Source organism: Diabrotica virgifera, chromosome 3, assembly GCF_917563875.1.
Source record: "Diabrotica virgifera virgifera chromosome 3, PGI_DIABVI_V3a".
NCBI lineage: Eukaryota > Metazoa > Arthropoda > Insecta > Coleoptera > Chrysomelidae > Diabrotica > Diabrotica virgifera.
In genome coordinates this window covers 83,242,308-83,268,503 of record NC_065445.1, presented here as the reverse complement: position 1 = coordinate 83,268,503, position 26,196 = coordinate 83,242,308, and the positions used below count along the sequence as shown (strand labels likewise).

The window sequence follows — 26,196 nt, the reverse complement described above, 5'->3', positions numbered from 1 at the left end:
TGAGTGAATCGTAAATGAGTATATTATTGAAAAACATTGATTTTTTCGATATAATACTAACGCTTTCGATAGCGAATAAATCGAAAACTATTAATTTTATCAAAAAAATGTATAGAACATTTTTTGCATAGAATGAATGTTTTTATCAACTTTTGCGATCAAAATATAATAAAAAAATTTCACCCCCGAGATGGGGTGGCAACCATCCCCATGGTAAAAGCGCCTTTCGGCATGATATAGATTTTGTTCCTTGGACTATCCACTACTTATTCTCAAATTTTCAAGCAAATCGATCCATTCTGTAAAAATTGCGAGGTGAAAAGTTTCGGTTCCTGGACTAAATGTGTTCAGGATGACGTCAGGAAAAAAGTCTACTATAGAAAAATGGGTGGAAATGCTTAACTGCATTTTAAAGTGCATAATATTGTCATTCAGTGGGTTTTTGGGGTCACTGAACACGAATATGCAATCAGAACCGACTCTGAATCACCTGGTGCCTAAGGTTATTGCTAAGGCTTGTAATATTCGTGTTCAAGAAACGCAAAAAAACTCCCGAGTGATCGGTTTGTATAATTTCAGAACCCTATAAACTCCAGATTACGTGCCTCAGTAGTGATCCTGGGCACCAGATGCTCCGGGGGTCGGTTTCGGTGACGTATTCGTGTTCAGTGATTCCAAAAACCTTCAAGTAATCTATTATTATCAATTTAGTGCCGAAACCCCTCCAAACTGCAGACGACTTGCCTTAGCAGTAACCCCGGGCACCAGATGCATAGGGGTCTTTCTGATTTCGACATGTTTATACATTTTTGGATGCATGCATTATGATTATGCATTTCCACCCATTTTTCTATTGCAGACTTTTTTCCTGACGTCATCATGAACATAATGCAAAAAGTTGCAAGTCGATAGGTGCTGTATTTAAAAATCGATTTATTCCTTTGTTTGTAGTGCTAAATGACCTGGTCTATATAGTCCAGGGCGCATCTGTTTTGAGATGGACGTTGAGAGGGGGCTCAATTTTTTTTGTAGAAATTGCTTGAAAATAACTCAAATATTAATATTTGATTTATCCTCCCACTCAAAATGGTCCGGAACATTGTTTAAATAATCAAAATGTCAAAATATGAAGGAAAAATTCGACTTTTTTATTGGTTTTTTGATTATAACTTTAAAACTGTTCTTTTTAGAGAAACGTTGTACTGACATAAAAGTTCGTAATTAAATTTCCTATAATATAGAATTGGTGAAAATTTTAAAAAATAGTCACCCTTGTTGCAAAATAGCAATAATTGCGAAAAAAACCATACAAAAAAAGGTATTCGCATTTTACGGTTTTCAACCATTTATGCTGCACTTAGGACCTTCATATTTTACCCACAAAGACTTTATGATATAGTAAAACAACACTGTAAATTTCATTAAGATCGGTTTAATAGATTTTGCAAAATAAATTTTGCAATCCAGCTTTCGCAAAAAAATTCATTTTTTTAAAATGTTGCAGGACTGAAAATAAAGCAGATAGCAAGTTGAATTTTTTTTTGCTTATAGAAGTGTACTGTACCTTTCATTGGCAAATTGCAAAATTAAAATAGATTAATTACCACGGCGTCAGAAAATTTTTTAAATAAACATTAATTTTTGATGCTACGCGCAGGACAGCGGTGTTCGATTCACACAAGTTGCTTTCCACCAAGATTTTTTCCAATCTTTATCTAATATATTATTTTCTTACTCTATATTTTGTTGTATTTTAATATTTTGATTCCATTAATTCCACAAAAATAAAACTAATTTTATTATTGTTTGTGAAATATTGTTTAAACAATTGCATATGTTTAAATATAATAAACTTTAATTCTCTAAGTTAAAATATATGAACAAAGAAAGTTTTTGCTAAAAAAAGTGTTAGTTCAAAGGATAGACTATGTGTTTTTATTTTGCAATAAACAAATTTATTTATTTATATCGAAATGTAATAAAAATTAAAATGTTAATCATTATCAAAGGTCATTGGAATGACCAATCAGGGCAAACTATCCGCTGTCCTGCGCGTCGCACCAATAATTAATGTTTATTTAAAAAAATCCTGACGCCGTTGTAGTTAATCCATTTTAAGTTTGCAAATTGCAAATAAAAGGTGCAGTAAACTTCTATATGCAAAAAAAATTTCAACTTGCTATCTCCTCTATTTTCAGTCCTGTAACATTTTGAAAAAATGAATTTTTTTTGCGAAAGCTGGATTGCAAAATTTATTTTGCAAAATCTATTGAACCGATCTTAATGAAATTTACTATTTTACTGTATCATAAAATTTTTCATCATAAAATATGAACGTCTAAGTGTAGCATAAATGGTTGAAAAACGTAAAATGCAAATACTTGTTTTTGTATGGTTTTTTCGCAATTATTGCTATTTTGAAACAAGGGTGACTATTCTTTAAATTTTTAACTAATTCTTTATTATAGGAAATTTAATTACGCAACTTTTATGTCAGTACAACTTTTCTCGGAAATGAATACTTTTAAAGTTATAATCAAGAAACGAAGAAAAAAATCGAATTTTTCCTTCATTTTTTACATTTTGATTATTTAAACAATGTTCCGGACCTTTTTGAGAGGGAGGATAACTCAAATATTATTATTTGAGTTATTTTCAAGCAATTTCTGCAAAAAAATTTAGTCACCTCTCAACGTCCAAATGTACTAATATTTTTACAGATGCGCCCTGGTCTAATATAGATTATGGTAGATATGCCTTCGGACCGCGTCTCTATCATTCATTTATCACTCATCCCTTTTCAAAGAGAAGAAATCTATTTCGGAGGGCCTTATTTCTTAGAATTTTGTAAGTTACAAAATGATCCAGCAGTAAAGGGCAATATATTTAATTCAGATGAACAGTGGTAGAAGCAATTACAAATCGTTATGAGAATAAAATAAAATCAGCTATTACAGAAAACCATTCATACGTACACATAACGTTTCGTTAAGTACACGGTTTTTTATAAAACTGTTACTTCACCGATTTTTCTCGATAATATCATGTAAAAGCAATGTTCTTTGCAGAAATTATATAAACCAATCTATTAGGTAGATTGCAGAAATAAACAGTTATAATAGTACCAGTTTTGAAGAATTAATACGCGAAAAATTACCCACTTTTATCTGCCGATCAACCAATAATTAAACACTTGTTGCTAGTTGCAAGTTAAAAATTGTAATCACGTCTTGTAACGGGGATTTATCTTAAATTTAGGAATTTGTCAGTAATTTGTAGATACGTGCAATTCGATTTAAGATATCTTTGATCTACGTACTTTTATACACTTTTGAAAAAATTAATTTTACAGGTAAGGTACTCATTCCCATATAAACTTATAAATACCAGGTTTGTTCAATATCAAAATGAATTTTAAGTAATATATTAAAAATGTAACACTTGCAGGTAAAACAGCCATCGATGTTACATTTTTATTAAAGTGCATCTATTCGTCAGCAGTCCGATTGGATTTTGTACTCGATTTTCATCCAAATTGAATGTTAACTTTGCAAAAACTCGTTTGCATTTTTTTTGATAGGCGCAATAAATTCGATATCTCAAGAAGTTAATCTTATAAAAACCCTTAAGTCGAACGCTTTTGGGGTAAAAGTGTATTTACCCCAAATTAGGAGCTAAAAAATAAGTAATTAAAACAAATACCTGAAGGTCATATAATAAAAATATTAAAAATAAAAGAAAAATTTCAATAAGCGCTCAATACTTTTTCAAACATTCTCCCCCTCTAAAAACGAATGTTTTTAAAACAATTAAAATTGTAAGTGTAACGAATGAACAATAAAATATAAATATATGTAAGAATAAAAATATATGTATTAACAAATAGGCAGTGGGTATATCTTGACCATTGCACGTTGCAGGATGACATGTGAAGCTGTCCTAAGACTAACAACGCGCACAATTCCGTCAGTGCCACAATGCAGTTCAATGATTCTGGCCAATTGCCAGCGAAAATGAACAACACCTAGGAGACACTTAATTTTTTATGAGGACGAGAGAGTTTTAGTGAGAGATGAGATAGAACTATGAAATTTGGACCGCTCTTAAAGAGAATGAATGTACTGTTTAGTTTAGACTTTAGACCATCTCTTACAAAGGTCTTCTCCTGTTCTTTGGATTAGTTGCCATCGATTCAAACGATTAATCTTTAAGGCGCTTTGATCTGGATCGGAAACTGAATGAAGTCATTAGGGTCAGAGTTTGCTGCACATAAAGAACAAGAGTTGCCGACTGTCCCTATTTAAGTCATAAGAGTATAGAACTCTTCGTAAATTAAAACTTGTTTACCCAAAACACTCTACATAATGGTTCTTAAATTATTTGACCCCAGTCTCGGCTAAATCCAGGTAACAGAGTCTCAACAGCAGAGAAAGCTAATGTAAAAATTTCATTTCTGGCCCTTTAAAATTTGTACATTCGTACAATCGTTTGGCATTTAGTGCGTCGATATGCAAATCTACGAGAGGTAGCCAAAAAATACTGAACTAAAGCTTGACACTTACCGATGAAGGGCCTGTGTACTTTTTCTTGTGCCGTCTCCCAATCGGAGGTTGGATATCATCGTCACTATCTTTACTCTATTTACCGATACTTTGAAGAGTTCTATAGAACTGCATTTAAACCAGTCCCTTAAATTCTTCAACCAGGACACTCTCCTTCTTCCACTACTTCTTGTTTCTCTTATCTTTTCCTGTATTACCACTGTAATATCAGTCATAGCAGTTCATATCGCTGTCCCCTCATTACGTGTCCCCAATATTGTAACTTTCTTATTTTTAAAAGGTAAAGTTTTCAATCCTAATATCAACATTAATAAATTAATAATATTGAAAAATATTAAAAACATTACTAAAAGATTTTTAAATTGAAAACTTATTGGTCCATTTCCCTGGTGACACCTCCAAGGCTTCTAAAATTTGAAAATTTTAGAAGCCTTGGAGGTGTCACCACCAAAAAACTTTTTCAAAATAATTTTTTTTTTAAATTCCAATTTAAAACCATTTTTTTTTTCAAAAATAAGCACGTTGAATCTACGAAAGTTACACATCGTATAGACACAACATAAATAAAGCAGCCTGTGAAGCGGTAACGATTAATTTCATTTAAGTTGCTTAATTAGGGGGTGATTTTTTCGATTTATTTTTTGTCAAAACAAAAGGGACCAACTGTATTTTGAGCGTAACTTACTTAAATTTCATGCTATAATCTTTTTTTATAAAAACATAAATAAAGCTTTTTAAAATCTTTAAAAAAGTTATAATGAGTTTTCTCCGAAATTTGCTTCATTTTTCGGTTATTCACGTTAAAATATTCTATTTGGAATTTGGCGAATATGAACCCATTTTTCTTTAGCTATAACTCTGCTTCTACTAGGTTTAGATACTTCATGAATACACCATTTTTTTCAATTAATTACAGGCTGTACTTTTGCTAAGAGTATTTTTTCGATAAAATACTTACTTTTTGAATTATTTGCGTAAAAATGTGTCTAAAATCGTGTTTGTTTTGTTGACAAATTAACATGTTCACTCTCAAATAACTCGAAACGTATTGACTTGGTGAAAAAACTCCAAGTGGCTTGGAATTAGTCAGTTTATCGAATTCCGGACTTATTTTGGACGTATATTTTTTCACCCCCAAGAAGGGGTGAAACTCACCCCCAGGGTAAAAGCACATATCGGCACAATATCACTTTTTTTCTTTGACATGTTAGCTATGCGTATGGCAAATTTCATGTCAATCTAAGCGGTTCTTTAAAATTTAGAGCAAAAACCGTCAAAGAATGTACTATTTTTCAGTTTTTCGATCTGATGTTCATTTCGCGAAATATCGCGAGATTCGTATTTAAAATATTAAATTTACCTCTCACCTCTCTCCGTGATAAGTCGTGTTTAGTATCATTCGATAGATTTTTGAAAAATATTGAGTACTTACGTATTTTTTTCAGTTTTTAGATCTGTCATTTATTTCGCGAAATATTCGTTTTTTTCTTGTAAAACTTTGGGACTCACCCATTTCTTTACGCCCCGCTCAAATCGTCAGATTTTTGAAATATACACTGTTTTGCATGTACTTAACTTACCTTATCTTAATCTGACGACTTCGAGTTTTTTTGCCCCCCCCCCTTAACGAACTCCCCTGCATTAAGAGCCATTATATATGGTAGAGGTACATTTTCAGGGTACAAGGTTTCTCCCCCAAGTGATAATCTGACTCGCTCGAGTAACTGCAAAAATCCCCGCTTGGGCTCCCCTACCATAGTACACAGAAATACAATATCGTTTGTACCTGTATTTGGACTTCTACTGAAAATTATTTTTGGCTGCTATATTCTTACTTCAATATTATCAAATACTTGAGGAATCCATCTTTATGATGAACTCAAATATGATGACACTAATCTTCACTGAGAAGATTAACACAATTATACCATCTAGAGAACAAAAAGTACCAAATATTAATGGGGACTTAATATGGTTCACTGATGGATCTAAAATCTGGGATCATGGTACTGTATCAGGGGTCTTTGGGCAAACATGTAACTATAATAAATCTTACACCCTAGGTCAACATACAACGGTGTTTCAGGCTGAAGTTTTTGCTTTGGTGGCCTGCATTGATAAAATCATTGATGAAGACCCTAAAACTAAGACAATCAACATTTACATAGATAGCCAATCGGCTATTCTGGCGGTAAAGAATCCTCTCACCAAATCAAAACTGGTGAGAAACTGCAAAGATCTTCTCAATAACCTGGCAAAATACAATAAAGTGTCTTTAATATGAGTGCCGGATCATGAAATGGTGCATGCTAACCAACGAGCAGATATGTTAGCGAAACAAGGCTCGAGAGAAACTTTTGAAGGCCCAGAACCTTTCTGTGGCATCACTAAAGATGTTATGAAAAACAAGGTTCGAAATGGCTGATAAAGAATCATCAAAATAAATGGAGAACCACTCAAGGACAAATTCAGACTAAAAAAACTAATCAAGAATATTGAAAAGAAACTCTCGAACAGTTTGATGAACCTCACAAAACGAGAGATCAAAACGGTCACTGAAATGGTGACTGGACATTACCGTTTAAGAAATCACCTATACAAACTAGGTAAGGTGAATGAACCATGGTGAAGAAAGTGCGAAATGGAAGAAGAGACTGCCATACAAATACTTTGCAGTGTGCTAGGTGATGTAAGGCAGGACTTCACTGGTCAAATGAGGTTTGAACCAGAAGAGATTCTAAAACTACCAATAAGAAAACGGTTGGCCTTCGTTGAGGCCACAGGACTTATTAAAGCTTAAGGAGGAGAACAGGGTTTGGTACAAAGGTCTTATCACCAAGTGCCAGAGACTAACGAGTTTCGCCTGAGATAAGAAGAAGAGAAGATAATACAACGCTGCTTAACTCCTCCCCTGATTTCAATTTGTGCTCTGTGATTCCAGTAAAGATTCGTTATTATTAGTGTTCCTTTTGTATATGTCCGTTTTGCCCTTTGTGCTAGTACACAGAAATACAATCCTTTGTACCTGTATCTTGACTTCGACTGAAAATTATTTTTTCCACCTACCTTTACCGAAAGTATACTTTTCCTGACCTGATTGTGGGGAGCAAAGTCGTACTTTTCCTCCCTCTCTAGGGAATTATTTCCCTAGGGAGGGAAAGTACTTTTTTTTTTCTGTATTTTGTAGAATGGTAAAAACAGTAAATTGTTATTTTGATTTAACAATGTTTACATTCATAATTTGACTTATATTTGACAGTTGACAGATATACTGTAGTAGGTTTAGTGCTCTAATAAATTTTGTAAGTTAGTTACATAAATAAATTATTTAAAAATGAAAAAATTACTTGATATTTGAGGAAGGTGGAAAAATCATATGTATAACATGGGAGTAAAGTGCCTTTTCCTCCCTCGAATGATTACTGCCCTCCGCTACGCGTCGGTATGTAAACTTCATTCTCGGGAGGAAAAGTTGCACTTTCCTCCCTTGTTATACAAATAGCTATTACTTCAATATGCTGAATTCTTACTTCAGTAATATCAAATTTTAGTAATTTCACTATAATAATTATTAATAATAAATTGTTATTTTACGTTTAATTAATTTTAAATTCTTACATCCTTTTAGCCGTTAATGTTAAAATTTATCCAATCATTTTAAGCTCTATAGAGATTTTTTATGACTCCACTTAAATATTTAAATTAATCATTTATTCGCAGAAGTTTAATGTAACATCTAAATGAAATTAACTTTAATAAAAGCATATAATTGATTTTGAACAGCTATCTTCGGTTTAATAGGTTTCACTATTCGCAGGCGTGTGAATATCTTTTGTGGACCTGATTATCAACCTAAATTTCAATAAGAGCGTTACATATTTAGAAGAGTAAGAACCATTCTACTAAGAAGCTTTACGGTTATTGTAATTGTTTATCTTAATGTTTTATGTTTAATAGACGGTTAAGGTCAATGTCAGAGAAGTATATTGTACGAGGACGACTCAATTAAAAAACAACTTTGATAATAGTATGGTCTGCAAAAGGAAATATGGCTCTTTGTAAGAGGTCAAAGAACGGAGGTAAAAGAACTAATAGAACCAAAACACACAGAAAAAGATACATGGATTAATTAGTACCTACATTCTTTCACGGTTTTTGCTCTAAATTTTAATGAACCGCTTGGATTGACATGAAATTTGGCATACGTATAGTTTACATGTCAAAGAAAAAAAGTGATATTGTGCCGATGTGTGCTTTTGCCCTGAGGGTGACCTTCACCCCCTCCTGGGGGTGAAAAAATATATGTACATAATAAGTCCGGGAATGGGTAAACTGACCAATTTTAAGTAACTTTTGTTCTATAGAGCTTTTTCGCCAAGTCAACACTTTTAGAGTTATTTGCGAGTGAATATGTTCATTTTTCAACAAAATAACCACATTTTTAGACGGTTTTTCGCAAATAACTCAAAAACTAAGTATTTTGTCGAAAAAACGTTCTCAGCAAAAATATAGCCCATAAAAAAGTAAAAAAAATGGTGTATGCGTTAGGTCTCTGGATCTCGTAGAACCAGAGTTATAGCCAATGAAAAATAGATTCATATTCACCAAATTTCAAATAGAATTTTTCTATGTGAAATATCCAAAAAATTAAGCACTTTTTGGGGGAAACCTATTATAACGTTTTTAAAGCATCTAAAAAAAGCTTTATTTCTGTTTTTACAAAAAGTTTCTAGCACTAAATTTAAGCAAGCTATGCTCAAAATAAAGTTGGTCCCTTTTGTTTTGGCAAAAAAAATCGGGAAGACCACCCCCTAATTAGCAACTTAAATGAAATTAATCGTTACCGCTCCACAAATTATTTTACTTATGTTGTGTTTATATGATCTGTAAGTTTCATCAATTCAAAGTGCTTATTTTTGAAAAAATTTGGTTATATGGAAAAAATATGCTTTTCTTCAAAATAACTTAAAAATTGTTAAAGATACCAAAAATTTCGAAAAACAAACAGCTCAGCATTGTTTTTCTGAATATCATGTATTTTTTTGTTTTTCTGTTAGACAAAAATTTATTAAGATTTGGTGTTTCTAAATTTGCATACATTCGTGATCAGTGACTCGTTCAACCCCTTTTAACTACAGCCATTTCAATAATAAGGACCTTGAACCCATGAAACTTACAGATCATATAAACAATACATACACGAGTCAAGAAACTTGTGATGTCGTAACGATTAAGTTCATTTAAGATACTGATAAGGGGGTGATTTTCTCGATTTTTTTACCAAAACAAAAAGGGACTAACTTTATTTGAACGTAACTTGTTTACTTTTGATGCTAGAAATTTTTTTTATAAAACAAAAATGAAGCTTTTTTTAAACACTTTAAATATGTTGTAATGAGTTTTCCCCGAAATTTTTCATTTTTGGTTATTTCACGTTAAAATATTCCATTTGGAATTTGACGAATATGAACCTATTTTCCATTGGCTATAACTCTGCTTCTACTAAGTACAGAGACGTGATATATACACCATTTTTTAAAATTTTTTACAGGTTATACACTCGCGATCATAAAAAGCGGGTCACTCGATGAGTTATTTAAGTTAGATTTCTCGAATTTTCTAAACCTGTTGTCCGATTTGAGTGATTTTTTAAATGTGTTATAGCCTTATTCTTTAACAATATTGCCATAATAATATTGTTGCTAGACAGGTAAATTGTCATTGTATACCGGGTGTAACAACCATACTGGTGTTTTATCCTCAAAGTTCGAAACACCCCGTGGAATGTTTTAGCATAGATAAAATATTGAAATTAAAACTCGGTTGTAGCCTTAGGCTTTCTTAACATTTTCTTTTTTGATTTATGTGTTTATGTTGGATAATAAAAACGTAAGGCACCTTAACAACTAACCATGTTCTTCATCAATACAGGGTGTTTATAAATAAGTGCGACAAACTTTAAGTGGCAATTCTGCATGAAAAAATAATGACCGTTTGCTTTATAAACGTATGACCGCAAATTCTTGGGTTTCGAGATACGGGATGTTGAATTTTTTCTTACAAACTGACGATTTATTTATTGCTCAAAAAACCGGTTGAGATATGCAAACAAAATTTGGTAGATGTTAAGAAGTAGTTATGGCGCATTTCTGACATACAATTAAGAATTTTATATTCACCATTGGCGTGCATACGGGATGTATCTAAAATGTTTATACCCGTATGCAGGCCAATGGTGAATATAGAATTATTAATTGTATGTCAGTAAATCCACAATAACTGTATCTTCAAACCTACCAAATTTCATTTGCATATCTCTATTGGTTTTAGAACAATAAATAAATAGTCAGTTTGTAAGAAAAATTTCAACATCCCGTATTAGGCTATTGATTATATTCAAAATAAGATAGCTAAAAGGAACTACAACGTTAACGGGGTTTTATTATTTGATATGGTCAATGGACATCTATATATGAAAAAACCGCGGAGTGCTACCATTTAAAGGGGTGCGTTTTTGAGAAATGGGTGAATTAGTCCCTGGGCACAGGTTACATTAGGGCGAGTTCTATGCACTTTTTGTACAAATACGTCTACATAAAAATTGTTCCTGGTTAAATTTCCTATCTAAATATAACTTTTTAAAGTCAAAGGTACTTTTTTTTACAAAAATATATTCAAAAGAAAAAGCACAAAGAAACCCAAAAGAATGAAATTTTGTTTGTTGTCCCATAACTTTTGTCCACGGGGATATAGGTATAGACATTGCTTTACATAAAAAAACTTAATATTTTCTCTTTAAAATGATGTTTGGTAGAAGTCATTATGATTTACAGTTTTCGAAATATGATTTTTCAAATTTCGCCCCTCACAGCAATTTTGGGCAATTTTCCTTGTTATTTCGCAAATATTGTTCTGTAACTTTTTTCTATGTAACTTTAGGTATATGCAATGGTACACATAATAGTAATAGAAATCAATTACCTTTAAAATGGTCTACCGTATAACGTAAGATTTTATACTTTTAACAATTTTTTTTATAATATAATATAAAAATAAAATAAAATTATTATATAATATATTATATATTATATAATACCTAAAATAAAAAAAATATTTTTTTACATCTTTTACGATTATTTTTGAAATTTCTCATTATAACTTTTTTTTTCTTGTACATAAATATACTATCTATATATTGCGCAACAAAGAGGGCTTACTTTCTGTTCTTTAAAATGGTGGTTTAAAATAAAAATCATGTATCATGTATATTTAAATACATAATGGAAACCGAGTGACTCTTTGATATTTTTTTACCTGTATTATTTAAAATTATTTTTTCACAAAAATTACATAAACATTAGTCTTAAAAAACATCACTTTAGTTAATATTATTTAAACGTTGACATTTAAAAAATTTTCAAAATCAAAGTCCATCTTTTCGTTAGCATTAGCTTCAATATCTTCCTCTGACACCTCAGTTATCTTAGAGTTCCCCCAATTAGCACCCATGCACATGCATCCTTTGCAGAATATTTAACAACTAATTCCTATCTTCCTACAACCGCAGTTTTTTGTACATCCTTTGGTACATTTACATGCTATTTTTTCAAGCAAAGCTTGTGGTGCAGGAGCTTTGACAGTAAATATTGGAATTAATCCATATTTTGAAGTTTGCCCGGCCGAGTTAAGTGAATCCAAAGTATTACCTATAAAAAATAAGATTTAATCGTAACACACAATCACATAAAAAAGTTATAATGAGGAAATTAAAAAATAATCCTAAAATCAAAAATCGTTGCAAGTACTTTTTACAATTTGAAAAAGCATATCTTATTCAAAAATAACCCTAGAATTTTTTGTAATACACCATTTTAAAGTAAACAGAATTTTCTTTTTTTTTTATTATATAATATATACCATATATAAAAAAAGTTATAATGGGAAATTTAAAAAATAATCTTAAAAAATATAAAAACTCGTTAAAAGCATGAAGTCTTGAAAAAGATATCCTCTTTAAAAGAAGTCGAAAAACAATATACAGTAGACCATTTTAAAGATAATTGATTTCTATTCCTCTTACATGTACCATTGCATATACCTAAAGTTAGGTAGAAAAAAGTTACAGAACAATATTTGCGAAATAACAAGGAAAATTGCCCAAAATTGCTGTGAGCGGCGAACTTTGAAAAATCATATTTCGAAAACTGTAAATCCTAATGACCTCTACCAAACATCGTGTTAAAGAGAAAAAATGTAAGTATTTTTTCTGTGAAGCAATGTCTATACCTATATCCTCGTGGACAAAAGATATCGGACAAAAAACAAAATTTCTTTCTTTTGTGTTTCTTTGTGCTTTTTCTTTTGAATATATTTTTGTAAAAAAAATATCTTTGACTTTAAAAAGTTATATTTAGATAGGAAATTTAACCAGGAACAATTTTTATGTAGACGTGTTTGTACCAAAAGTGCATAGAACTCACCCTAATGTAACCTGTGCCCAGGGACTAATTCACCCATTTCTCAAAAACGCACCCCTTTAAATGGTAGCACTCCGCGGTTTTTTCATATATAGAGATTCATTGACCATATGAAATAATAAAACCCCGTTAACGTTGTAGTTCCTTTCTATAGTACATAATCAATAGCCTATATCTCGGAAACGAAGCATTTGCGGACATATGTTTATAAAGCAAACTGTCATTATTTTTTCATACAGAATTACCCCTTATTCAACATAAACAAACAAATCACAAAAGAAAATGTTAAGAGAGCCTAAGGCTACAATTTAGTTTTAATTTCAATATTTTATCTATGCTAAAACATGCCACAGGGTGTTCCGAACTTTTAGGAATAAACACAGTACGATGGTTACACCCGATATACAATGACAATATACCGGTCTAGCAACAATATTATTATAACGATATTGCTAAAGAATAAGGCTATAACATACTAAAAAAATCACTCAAATCGAACAACAGGTCTAGAAAATTCTAGAAATCTAACTTGAATAACTCATCGAGTGACCCGCTTTTTATGATCGCGAGTGTATTTTTGCTATGAATATTTTTTCGACAAAATACTTAATATTTGAGTTATTTGCGAAAAACCGTCTAAAAGCGTGGTTATTTTGTTGAAAAATGAACATATTCACTGGCAAATAACTCAAAAAGTATTGACTTAATGAAAAAACTCTATATAACAAAAGTTACTTAAAATTAGTCAGTTTATCCATTTCCTGACTTACTTTGGACGAATATTTTTTCACCCCCAAAAGGGGGTGAAATCCACTCCCAGGGCAAAAGCACACATCGGCACAATATCACTTTTTTTCTTTGACTTGTTAGCTATGTGTATGCCAAATTTCATGTCAATCCAAGAGGTTCTTTAAAATTTAGAGGTTTTGCATATTTTACCGTTAAAGAACGGACAAGTATCTAAAAAAGCTCTATGCAGAGGAAGAACAAGTGACGCTAGAACCGGAAACACCAGAAATGATCACGTATGAAGATGTTAATATAAGTAGGTACAGAGGGCGAGGACTGCTGGAAAGTGCTTGAAAAGCTGAAGAACAGAAGAGCTGTAGGTAAGGACGGAATACCAAACGAATTACTGTGGAGCAGTAAATGACAAAACAATTAACTACCTTAATTAACAAAATCATAAAACACAATAAAGTACCGGAAGAATGGAGAACGAGCGAACTAATTCTACTATCCAAAAAAGGAGATAAAAAGCAGCCAGAAAACTACAGAGGTACCAACTTGTTAAGTACTACCCTAAAACTTACAACTAAAGTTCTACAAGAACTAATGAATGAGAGGATAAGTTTAGCAGATGAACAACAAAATAAAGCAAATTACTGAGAAATCACTAGAGCACAACATACCAACATTTCTATGTCTGATTGACTTGAACAAAACATTCGACAGAGTAAGACTCAAGGATGTAATCCATCTTCTGTATAATAGAGAAGTTCCCCAAGATATCATAAAACCCATTGAAAACATCTAAACATCTACTAAAACAACAAAATGGAAATCAGAATAGATGGATAGCTTACAGAACCTATAGAAATAGGCAGCGGAATAAGACAGGGAGACTCATTGAGTCATATGCTCTTCAGTGTAATCATGGATGAAATAATCAAAAGCGTTAACAAAGGAAGAGGTTACAGAATGAGAAACAAAGAAGTAAAAATACTCTGTTACGCAGACGACGCAATATTGACAGCCCAAGATGAAGATAGTCTGCAAAGATTAGTCCACAGATTTAACTTAAAAACAAAAGATTTCACTATAACAATTTCATCTCAGAAAACTAAAACAATAGTAATCGGTAAAGAACCAACCAGATGTACAAAAGAAAATGATGATATCAGTATTGAACAAGTAATGGAAATAAAATAAAATAAATTTTCTTTGTTATGGATATTAAAGCGAGGATAACTTGTCAGTTTATTCGAAGAAAAATTATTTATTTGATGTGTCAGTTTTATTTGAATTTAGATGTGTCAGTTTTATTGGCAGAATAACTTTATTCATCGAATAAAATACTATTCGGCGTTGGTGAAACAGACCAATAAAACAATAAAATGACGTTTATACGTCATTTAATATTTACATATCGACAAATGTCCTGGACATACTGCGTGACTTGTCGCATTAGGCTTTTATAAGAATAGGTACTTCATTTTGGTGGGATGGCAAGAATAATAGCATATGTAACGATTGCCGCACATTGCATGTGTAACGATTGAATATTGTTGTCGCATCTCAATATACATATACAGGGTGATTGATTAGTAGGTTAAAGCTCAATAGCTCCGCTATAGTAATAGATAGCAATAAAAGTTAATAACAAAAATTTTAGCCACCTTTGAGCTTCATATTACAAAATTAGTTAGAATGTTACAGGGTGTTCGATAACACAGTGGCAGACCAAACTTATGTTTTTTTAAATGGAACACCCTATATTTTATTTTAAATTCGAAATCCTGTTAGCTTCTCCATCACAAAAATATAAAGGTTTGTTATGTTATACAGGGTATTTACAAAGTTATAACCAATTTTATATGAAAATCGTAACAAGTTCAACTCTCTGTATAAATAAAAATAAGCAAAACAACAATGGTTTATTAATGCCATATTTTTTAAAGTATTGTCAAAATTTTCAAGAATGGTCGATATTGCTAATTTTCTTTATATCAAATACAGGGTGAGACAAAACGCAAGTACATTATTTTCTCAGTAATTTTAAATGGAACTCCCTACCCTGTATTTTATATCACTATTGAAAAGTACCATTACCGTACTTTAATTTTTAGATAATATCACCTATGTCCAAATTTATTAGTTTTCGAGATATTTTCATTTTTCAATGGACCAGTAGCGTGGCCACCCAAATCACCAGAATTTAATAAACTGGACTGATTTTTTTGGGGTTACGTTAATAATGAAGTTTATAAAATACCTCCAACAACAAGGGATGAGATGAAAAATAGAATACAAAGTGTATTTCGATGTGTTAATTTACAAATGCTCCGTAGAGTAAGTAGCTCATTCAATGATCGTTTTTAGGCGTACATAAATGTGTTAGGAGATAATTTTGAACACCTTATGTAATTAAATATTAAAAATATTTTATTAAAAGTAGCTTCTAATTTTTTCAAAGATGTTTTTTTGCAAAATGTATTACTGATAAATTATGTTTCGTTCTTTATTTGTTACATTGTTACATACATTTATATACAAAAGTAGTGTTTAATTGTCTTCCCAGAATATTCTATTTTGTGTTTGTGTGTGTTTTTTTTGTAAAATTTATTACTAATTTTCTTTGTTTATTTGTTGCATTTACATAAAAAGATAGTTTTTAATTGTTTCAAAAATGTTACATGTAGTGGTTGTGTTTTTGTTTGTAAAATGTATTACTAATAAATTATTTTTATTTCTTTATTTGCTACAGTGTTACATTGATTACCGGATTGATAATAATCGGTAATCTTCAATTGTCAATTCAGTCATGGCTTACTTAAAATTTAGATAAATTTAAACACCTAGAATAATTTGCTCTGAAAAATGAAAATATCTCGAAAACTAATAAATTTGGGCATAGGGACTGTTATATAAAAATTAAATTACGTTAATGTTACTTTTCAATAATGATATAAAATACAGGGTGTTCCATTTAACATTACAGAGAAAATAATGTACTTGCGTTTTGACTCACCCTGTATTTGATATGAAGAAAATTAGCAATATCAATAATTCTTAAAAATTTTGACAATAAATAAAAAAATATGACATTAATAAACCATTGCTGTTGTGCTTATTTTTATTTATACAGGGAGTTGAACTTGTTACGATTTTCATACAAAATTGGTTATAACTTTGTAAATACCCTGTATAACATTACAAACCTTTATATTTTTGTGATGGAGAAGTTAACAGAATTTAGAATATAAAATAAAATATAGGATGTTCTATTTAAAAAAAAAAACATCAGTTAGGTCTGCCACTATGTTATCGAACACCCTGTAACATTCTAACTAATTTTGTAATGTGAAGCTCAAAGGCGGCTTAAATTTTTGTTATTAACTTTTATTGCTATCTATTACTATAGCGGAGCTATTGAGCTTTACTCTACTAATCAATCACCCTGTATTTTTATTATATTGGTTTTCTTTATCCACAGTGTACATATACCCATAAATCCATAGTGTACGTATACATATCAATGTTATTACTAATTAGTTAACGTTACTGTGTTTTTTGTTGCAGGTAATAATTAATGGACAAGATTATGAAGGTAAGATCTGCAGTAATGCTGTATAATTTAGTAATGCAAGCTAAAAAAACGTTTGTTTCTTTTATAATGAATTGCTATAGTCCTCATTAAAAGATTCGTTTAAAAGTAATAATTGCAAACAACTTTATATTTATAATTAGAAAAACAAAAATAATATCGGTAAAAAATTTAATAGTTTTAAGAAAATAAAATACTAAAAATATTAACTAAAATTACGTTAGATGCATCACATTCCTTATTTTCCAAAAAAATATATAGACCTGGATCCCGCGTCAAAAAAAAGTTTATTAATATCAGGCTGAAAATTTGTTAATAGCTTAACGGTGTCTAGTTGGACAAACTTTCATGTATGGGAACACTGGAACAGGGGAAGTTTTAATTGTGGAACAGGCTAAAAATTTGGAACGTCAGACTACGAAAACGTACCATGTATTTTGTCGGACATAACTTCCAATTGATTTGTTACCATTTCATTATACTCTCATGCTAAAATCAGACTGCTAATTATCACCAACTGGGCATTTTAATGAGTGGAACACGAAGAATATGTCAAATGACAGGAATCGTGTTGGTTAGTAATAGCAGACTGATTTTTTGCATGAGAGTTTATTGAAAGGGTAACAAATCAATTGGATGTTCTGTCCGACAAAATACATGGGACGTTTTCGTAGTCTGACGTTCCAAATTTTTAAACTGTTCCACAATTAAAACTTCCCCTGTTCCAGTGTTCCCGTACATCAAAGTTTGAAGTTTGTCCGACTAGACACCGTTAAGCTATTAATAAATTTTCAGCTTGCTATTAATCAACTTTTTTTGGTACGCGGGAACCAGGCCTAATAGGATTGAGACATCAAGACTTGTGCTGAAATTTAAAGTGAGGTATTATTTTTGAAACAGTGGTATTATTATAATAAAAAGAGACAAATAAAAAAACGAATATACACTTCTCCAAGGAATTAAAAAACCACCTTAAAAATTAATTATTTTTAATGTCTCGAATTTCCTAAACCTGTTGTCCGACTTAACCCTCGAGCAGTCGCGCCGTTAGAAAAATCTAACATTTTATCCTTTTTCGTGATGACTTGATGAAAATTTTTGCAACATACCTTTCCACTAGTAAGTGCCTCGAGGAAAGGTGTAGTAATGCGTAAGTTTATTTTTTTCTCTTTTTTTTTCTTCTTCTTCTTTTTTTGGAATTTATGGCTTTGGTGAGAAAAAATTAGCTTTAATAATTGTTAGAAATAATATTTCTAACATTACAAGTAAATAAAAATACTATAACATAAAGATTTGTTGTAAATTCGCATCTAAATTTCTTATTGTTAGACAAAATCTAACGCGCGACCGATTACGTGACAGAATAGAGCACGACTGTTCCCGGGTTAAGTGATTTTTGAAGTTATACTTCTTTACCGGCGATATGAGGGTGAATTTTTATATGTTAAAACCTATGATCCCGGCGCATGCGCATTATAACTTTGTTCTGATTGGATGTTCAAATGACATGTCAAAAATTATTCATTATGGCGGCTGTGGCACAGCTGTAGTTAGATTATTTATGATTGTTGCGTTTTAAAATTTGTGTGAAAAGAAACAACAAACAAAAGTTAGTTAATAGTTACACTGCCTTTTTAAATAGTTTTCATATACCTATATTTTTGTACTTTTGGACTATTTTGGACAAGGAAAACTCATTCTAATTTGGTAAGTAGTTTTTATTATAATCATATTGTAATTATACATTTTGAATAGGTTGAAATACAGTAGAGCGTCGATTATCCGAACTAATTGGGGGACATAGGTGTTCGGAAAACCGATTTGTTCGGATAATCGAACTACAATATATTGATACATATTTATAGTCATACATATTTATCCACAAAGAATAAAATCTTGATAATGACAACTAGCAACTAAACAAAAAAGTGCAGTCTTTGCAACAACATAATTATTTTTGGATACAATATTGAAGAAAATTGAAGATATTTTAAGCGTCAATTACTAACGCTTGCTCGGTATTCGAGTGCGGGATGCGTGAGTCGATAGTTCGAATAAGCGGTCGTTCGGTTGATCGACGTTCGGATAATCGACGCTCTACTGTACATTTATTTTCTCAAGAATGGCGATTTTAGAGAGGAATCCCAAATTATGTCCGATTTTTATTTTTAAATTATGATTTTTTGGCGTAGATTTATTTATCTAGTAGGTATGTAATGCTTTGATTTACATACTTAATTTGATTACCAACAAAAGTTCTACCAATCTTCATCTAATATATTGTTTTCTTACTGTTTTGTTATATTTTAATATTTTCTTCCGCAAAATTTAAACTACATAATTTAATTATATTCAAAACAACTGTCAAACAGTAAAACGTTCAGTTACCCTATTTTTCCACATGACAAATAATGTGGAATTGGACGAGTGAGTCTAGGCTTCGATTACGAATCAAAGCGCCCCGAAATTCACGGGTTCGATTCCCGATGCAATTTTTTATTTTTTTATTTTTTTATGCATTTTATGATTGTAAGTATATTTGTTATATAATTTTTTTTTTCAGAAAATGCGTATTTAAAATTTTTGCCAACAATTATTATCGTTCAGAAATCATTTTTTCTTTGTGGCATTTTTCAATGTGTTTGTGTGCGTTTTATTCTTTTATTTTTTTTTAATTTTTGGTATTGTCTTAAAAATCACATAATATGTAGTAGAAGTATAACTTCTTACGTGCGTACAAAGTACACACACATTCTTTTTTTAACATGTTATAACCTTATTCTTTAACAAAAACACTGTAATAATATTGTTGCTAGGCAGGTAAATTGTCATTGTATACCGGGTGTACCAATAAAACTGTGATTTTTTTTAAGTTATCCGGTTATATTGCATAATAAAAAAGTTAGGTACTTAACAACTAGCATTGTTTTTCATCAAAACAGCGTGTTATTTGCTGTTATGTAAATAAGTATGGCAGTACATAAGGAGTAATTTCTCATGAAAAAATAATGACAGTTTGCTTGATAACCATGTCCGCAAACTCTTTGATTCCGAGATAGGGGGTGTTAAAAATTTTCTTACAAACTGACAATTTATGTATTGCTTTAAAACCGGTTAAAATGTACAAATGAAATTTGGTGGGTTTTATGAGGTAGTTATTTTGCATTTTGTACATTTTTTGACAGAGATACAAGAATTTTATGTTCACCATTGGCGCACATAAGGGTCATATTACCCGTATGCGCACCAATGGTGAATATTAAATTTCTAATTGTATATCAAAATATGCGCAATAACTACTTCTTAAAACCCACCTTTTATTTGTATATCTTAACCGGTTTTAGAGCAATACATAAATCGTCAGTTTGTAAGAAAAATTTCAACGCCGCCTATGTCGGGAACGAAGCATTTGCGGGCATTTATGTTTATGAAGCAAACTGTCATTATTTTTCATGAGGAATTGCACCTTAAATAGTCTTGTCGCCAGGGGGGTACAAGGGCCTCCTCTATTCAGACGGACTTACCCAAGTTTTTTTTATGTATTTTGATCCGTAGAATACGAATTTTTTGGGTAACAGTTGATCCGGATGTCGATAAGATTGTTATAAACAGAGAACTTGAGGAACTACATAACAGCGATTTTTCGCAAAACAAAACATTTTTTTGTATTTTTTGGGTCATTCTAAGCAAAAAATGTTCTGACAAGTTTTTTCGTAGGATGCATAGTTTTCGAGATAAACGCGGTTGAACTTTCAAAAAATAAAAAAAGTGCAATTTGTGAACCTGAATAACTTTTGATTAAAAATAAAATAGCAATTTTATTTTTTAGTATTTTATAAAATTTCAGTATTTTATAAATGCTAGAATATTCCACAGGGCCACGCGAACTTTGAGCAATAATCACAGTTTTATTGGTACACCCGGTATACAATGACAATTTGCCTGTCTAGCAACAATAATATTATTACAGCGATATTGTTAAAGAATAAGGCTATAACATATTAACAAAATCACTTAAATCGGACAACAGCTTTAGGAAATTCGAGTCATAAAAATGACACATTTTTAAGTTGGCTCGTTAATTTCTTGGAGAAGTGTACAAAAAGGAAAATTTGAAGTCATATAAATCAATCCCATTTTATTTTTTTAGTATATAATCAATTTTAGTATAAAATCAATCCTATTTTAATATTGGGAATTGGGAATATAACACAGAAAATAAGTAGGTATTATTCTTATAAAAAACTTATAGCAAAAATTTCGTTTGTACAATGCTATATTGTTTTATTAAAAACTTAAAAAATAGTCCAAATAAATTATAAAATTCAAGAATGTTTGAAAAGGAGTTTCGACTAATTTTATTTTGTTACCATCGTGTATCTAGTTGTCACATTTTCTCTTCTTACATGTCTTATTATATAATTCACATAATAATTTGGTTAGTGAACACAATAGTACTTATATCTTCTACAAATTTCTATTGTTTTAAAGAAAATAATGGTTTATACATAATCTCAAATAAATTTAAAAATTAGTTATTGGTAATTAAAATGTTATTTTTATTAGTACTCTGGGCTAATTAACAAAATAACAAGGAAAAATTATTTACCAGCAATTTTATTGCTGGAATCGAATTTTATGACTGTATATATTAATAATATAGGTATGCAAAGGTCGCAGATAGTGTGCTACTTTTTTAATAAAGAAAATGGCGCCTGAAAATCATGTATTTTTTCAATTTTTGCTCTATAACTCTAAAGGTTTTAACTGTACACCAAAAACACCCAAATAAAAATTCACCGCAATTAAATTCTGCATGGAGACGTGTTTTTCCCGATTTACTTCGACGAAAATTTTCCCCGGAAAATGCGGGTTTTCCAACAAAATCTTTAATTTGCAACTAAAATTTTAGATAGGTAACTGTTTATCAATAATTAAATAACTTGGTAGTATAAAAGCTCTTATCGTATAGATTATAATTCCAGAAGCCGATGGAAATTGAATGAACAGTTTAGCAACAATTAAATTGTTAATTAAAAATTTACGGTCTCTATAATAACCACAATAATTGTGATACATAAGAATAATTAAGATTTTTGTATAAAAAGACGCTGTACCTATGTAATGTACTTTACATAATTAAAATTGGACTATTTAGGCATCCTCAGGAATATTTTAAAATTATAAACATTTTTTGGCTTATAAACAAATAGAATATCTAAATAGAATAAAACGGTATTGGAAAAAGCGCCACGACGCTTCTTTTAAAAGAAAAAACTTTTAATTGTCTTGAGCGGTTCCTGAGATACAACCGGTCAAAGTTGACCGGCATTTAAATCAAGGATATAAACAATAGGATCATAATTTTTGAACTATCACCTTTATATTTTTGTCCTCTTTCTCCACACCAATTTCCGTATCTTTAAAATAGTCATAACATATATTATTATAATAAAAACTATCGATATTACGATTGAAAATTGCCAAAAATAGCAAAATTCCAATCAAAAATTAGGTTGGAGAAAAAATCTCAAAGTCCAAAATCGGTATACGTTAAAAAAATGCATTTTCTCGGCTTCCCATGGAGCAATTATTGTCTTCAATCTTTTTTGTTCTCAAGTAACTCGAGTAGAGCCATCTAACCAACGTATCTATTATTAAATGGCTTTGCTTTTGTTTTGTTATAATATATTAATTTATTTATAAGAAAAGAAAACTACATATTTTTTTCAGTTGTAGACCTTTTTAGATAAACTTACTACAAGTGTACCTTTTAACGTTAAAAACACAAATTTTCTCATTTAAAAGATTTATAATTATTTAAACTATCTTTATTTAAACAAATTAAAAATTCTTGTTATAATAAATAAATTAATTTATTATAATAAAACAAAAGCAAATTTGACATTTAATAATATGTTGGTTAGATGGCTCTACTCGAGTTACTTGGGAACAAAAAAGAATGAAGAAAATTGCTCCATGGGAAGCCGATTTTTTTAACGTATACCGATTTTGAACTTTGAGATTAAATTTTCTCCAACCTAATTTTTGATTGGAATTTTGCTATTTTTGGCAACGTTCACTCGTAATATCGATAGTTTTTATTATAATAATATATGTTATGACTATTTTAAAGATATGAACATTGGTGTGAATAAAGAGGACAAAAATAAAAAGCTGATGTTTAGCCAAAAAAAATAAAAAGCTGAACTTTGACCGGTTGTACCTCACGAACCACTCACCACAATTAAAAGTTTTTTCTTTTTTAAGAAGTGTCCTGTCGCTTTTTTCCAATACCCTTTTCATGATTTAATTTAATTTAATATTTCCCGAGATATTCTATTTGTTTATAAGCCAAAAAATTGTTTATAACTTTAAAATATTCCAGAGGCTTCTTAAATAGTCCAATTTCATTTTTGTAAAGTAAATTACATAGGTACAGTATTTTTTTTATACAAAAATCACAATTATTCTTATTTTTCATAATTACTGTGGTTATTATAGCGACCGTAAATTTTTAATTAACAATTCAATTGTTACTAAACTGTTCATTCAATTTCCATCTGCCTCTGGAATTATAATCTATATAAAAAACGCTTTTATATTACCAAGTTATTTAATTATTGATAAACAATTACTGATCTAAAATTTTAGTTTGAAAATTAAAGATTTTGTTGGAAAAACTCGCATTTTCCAGGGAAAATTTTCGTCGAAGTAAATTGGTAAAAACACGTCTGTAAGCAGAATTTAATTATGGTGAATTTTATTTGAGTGTTTTTGGTGTAAAGTTAAAATCTTTGGAGTTATAGAGCAAAAATTGAAAAAAAAAACACGATTTTCGGGCGCCATTTTGTTTATAAAAAAGTAGCAGACTATCTTCGGACTTTGCATACCTATATTATTAATATATACAGTCATACGATTCGATTCCAGCAATAAAATCGCTAGTAAATAACTTTTAAATAACCAAAAATGGCCAATTCTCCGATAATAATCTGCCCAGACTATAAAGTAATTGTAAATTAAAGGTAAAATTTTTTACATAAATTGTAAAAAAACATACAATGTTCTGAAACTGTTTTCTTGTGGCATGTCTAATTATTTAACTATTAAGAATGTTTATACGAGATTAAACCACAATTATTGGTGTAATGAAAATTACATTTTTAGTTAGCTAACGTTTGACGTTTCGATTTCCATCGGAAAATAGTTCTCAAAAAAGACTGACGCAAAAAAACTCTGGAAATATGTATACCTAAGCTAGTTTTATTAAGTTATGTATCATCATCATCATCATCTTTGGCGTTTACAACTCTTCATTGGTTCCGATCCTGTGCTACTACCGACCTTCCCATGGTCTCACCTGCATCTTCTCCAGGTCTTCTATGACTGCATCTTTCCACGTTTTTCTACCGTCTTCTCTTTCCCAAAACACATTGCTAATTAGTCTGTCGTCATCACTCCGTACCACGTGACCTGCCCATCTTAGTTTATTGGCTTTTATTTATCTCGCGATGTTTCCCTGCCCGAAAAGAGTATCTAATTCATTGTTGTGTCTGTTCCTCCATTCATTTGTCACACTGTCCCTGCAAGGACTCTATATGGACGGTTTAAAATACAAGCGAACCAAGTGCACTTTTGTATTTTTTGGGGTAATGACATGAAATTTGTTCCAGTAGAAGTTGTTTGGGGCCAATAAAAGCAAAGTAAATGTCTAAGTTACTCTTTGACTTTCTTAAATTCAATACATATATACTTTTAAAAATTTTAACAGGTAATTTTGTTATGAAGCTTTAACTTTAAACTTCTGTAGCTCAACTTTAGCTAAAGTGGACTTGGTTCACTTGTATTCTGAACCCTCGATATATAACTCGCAGGATTTTGCGTTCCCATACTAATAGTTTATTGATTTATTTCTTTCCCAATGTCCATCTTTCACTTCCGTATGTCACTGCTGGTCGTATTATGGTTTTGTACATTTGGATTTTCTTTGGCCTCATTAGATGTTGAACGGCAAAGAAATATTTATTCCCGCCAGTATTCGTTTTCAACCTCCCGTTCTCCTGTGTTGTCACTGGTAATTGTTGTTACTAGTTACCTATTTGAATTCTTTGACCACCTCAAAATTATGATCGTTTATGGTAATGTTTGGTCTTATTCGCTGTCGTTCCTTTCTTGGCATGACCATGTATTTAGTTTTTTCTTCGTTTATTTTCAGGCCTACGTTTAGTGTTGATTCTTCAAAGTTCGAAACTATATCCTTAACTTCCAGTCAGTGTTGTCTGTGCTACTGCATCTAAGTCATCTACAACTGCGAGAACAATCTTTGCTCCTCTGGCATTTATTTCTGGTTTGACTCTGATAGACTTTTCGAATTGCATAATCCAGTGCTAGATTAAATAGTAATGGGGACAGCGGGTCTCCCTCTCTGAGTCCGGTGTTTCCGCCGAACGCCTTTGAAGTTTTGCCTTCTATTCTAATTTGTGCAAAGGAATTTTTTACACACATTCGCGAAACCATGGTCAGCTTCTTTGGTACGCCTACCTCCACCATTGCACTCCACAGTTTTAAGCGATCTATGGAAGCATATTCTTGTTTAAAGTCTATGAAGATCTGGTGTACGTCTTTATTATACTCCCAATACTTTTCTAACCTTTGTCTGATAGTAAATATTTGGTCGAATGTTGATCTTCCAGGCCTAAAGCCGCACTGGTAATCGCCAATAATTTCCTCTATATATGGCAGTAATCGCTTTAGTAACACTGAAGCCAATATCTTATATCAATATGTAGTACTGATTAGTGAAATTCCACTGTAATTGTTACATGCA

General features: G+C 30.9%; 1 protein-coding gene across 1 annotated transcript in view; it reads left to right on the top strand.

Annotated features, from left to right (window-relative positions):
* LOC114327280 (uncharacterized) overlaps nt 1-26,196 on the top strand; it is a 198,457-nt gene that overhangs the window by 94,552 nt on the left and 77,709 nt on the right. The window contains exon 2 of the mRNA XM_050646622.1: nt 17,342-17,369. Within this exon, the coding sequence (XP_050502579.1) occupies nt 17,342-17,369 (28 nt within the window). The remainder of the gene's footprint in view (nt 1-17,341; nt 17,370-26,196) is intronic.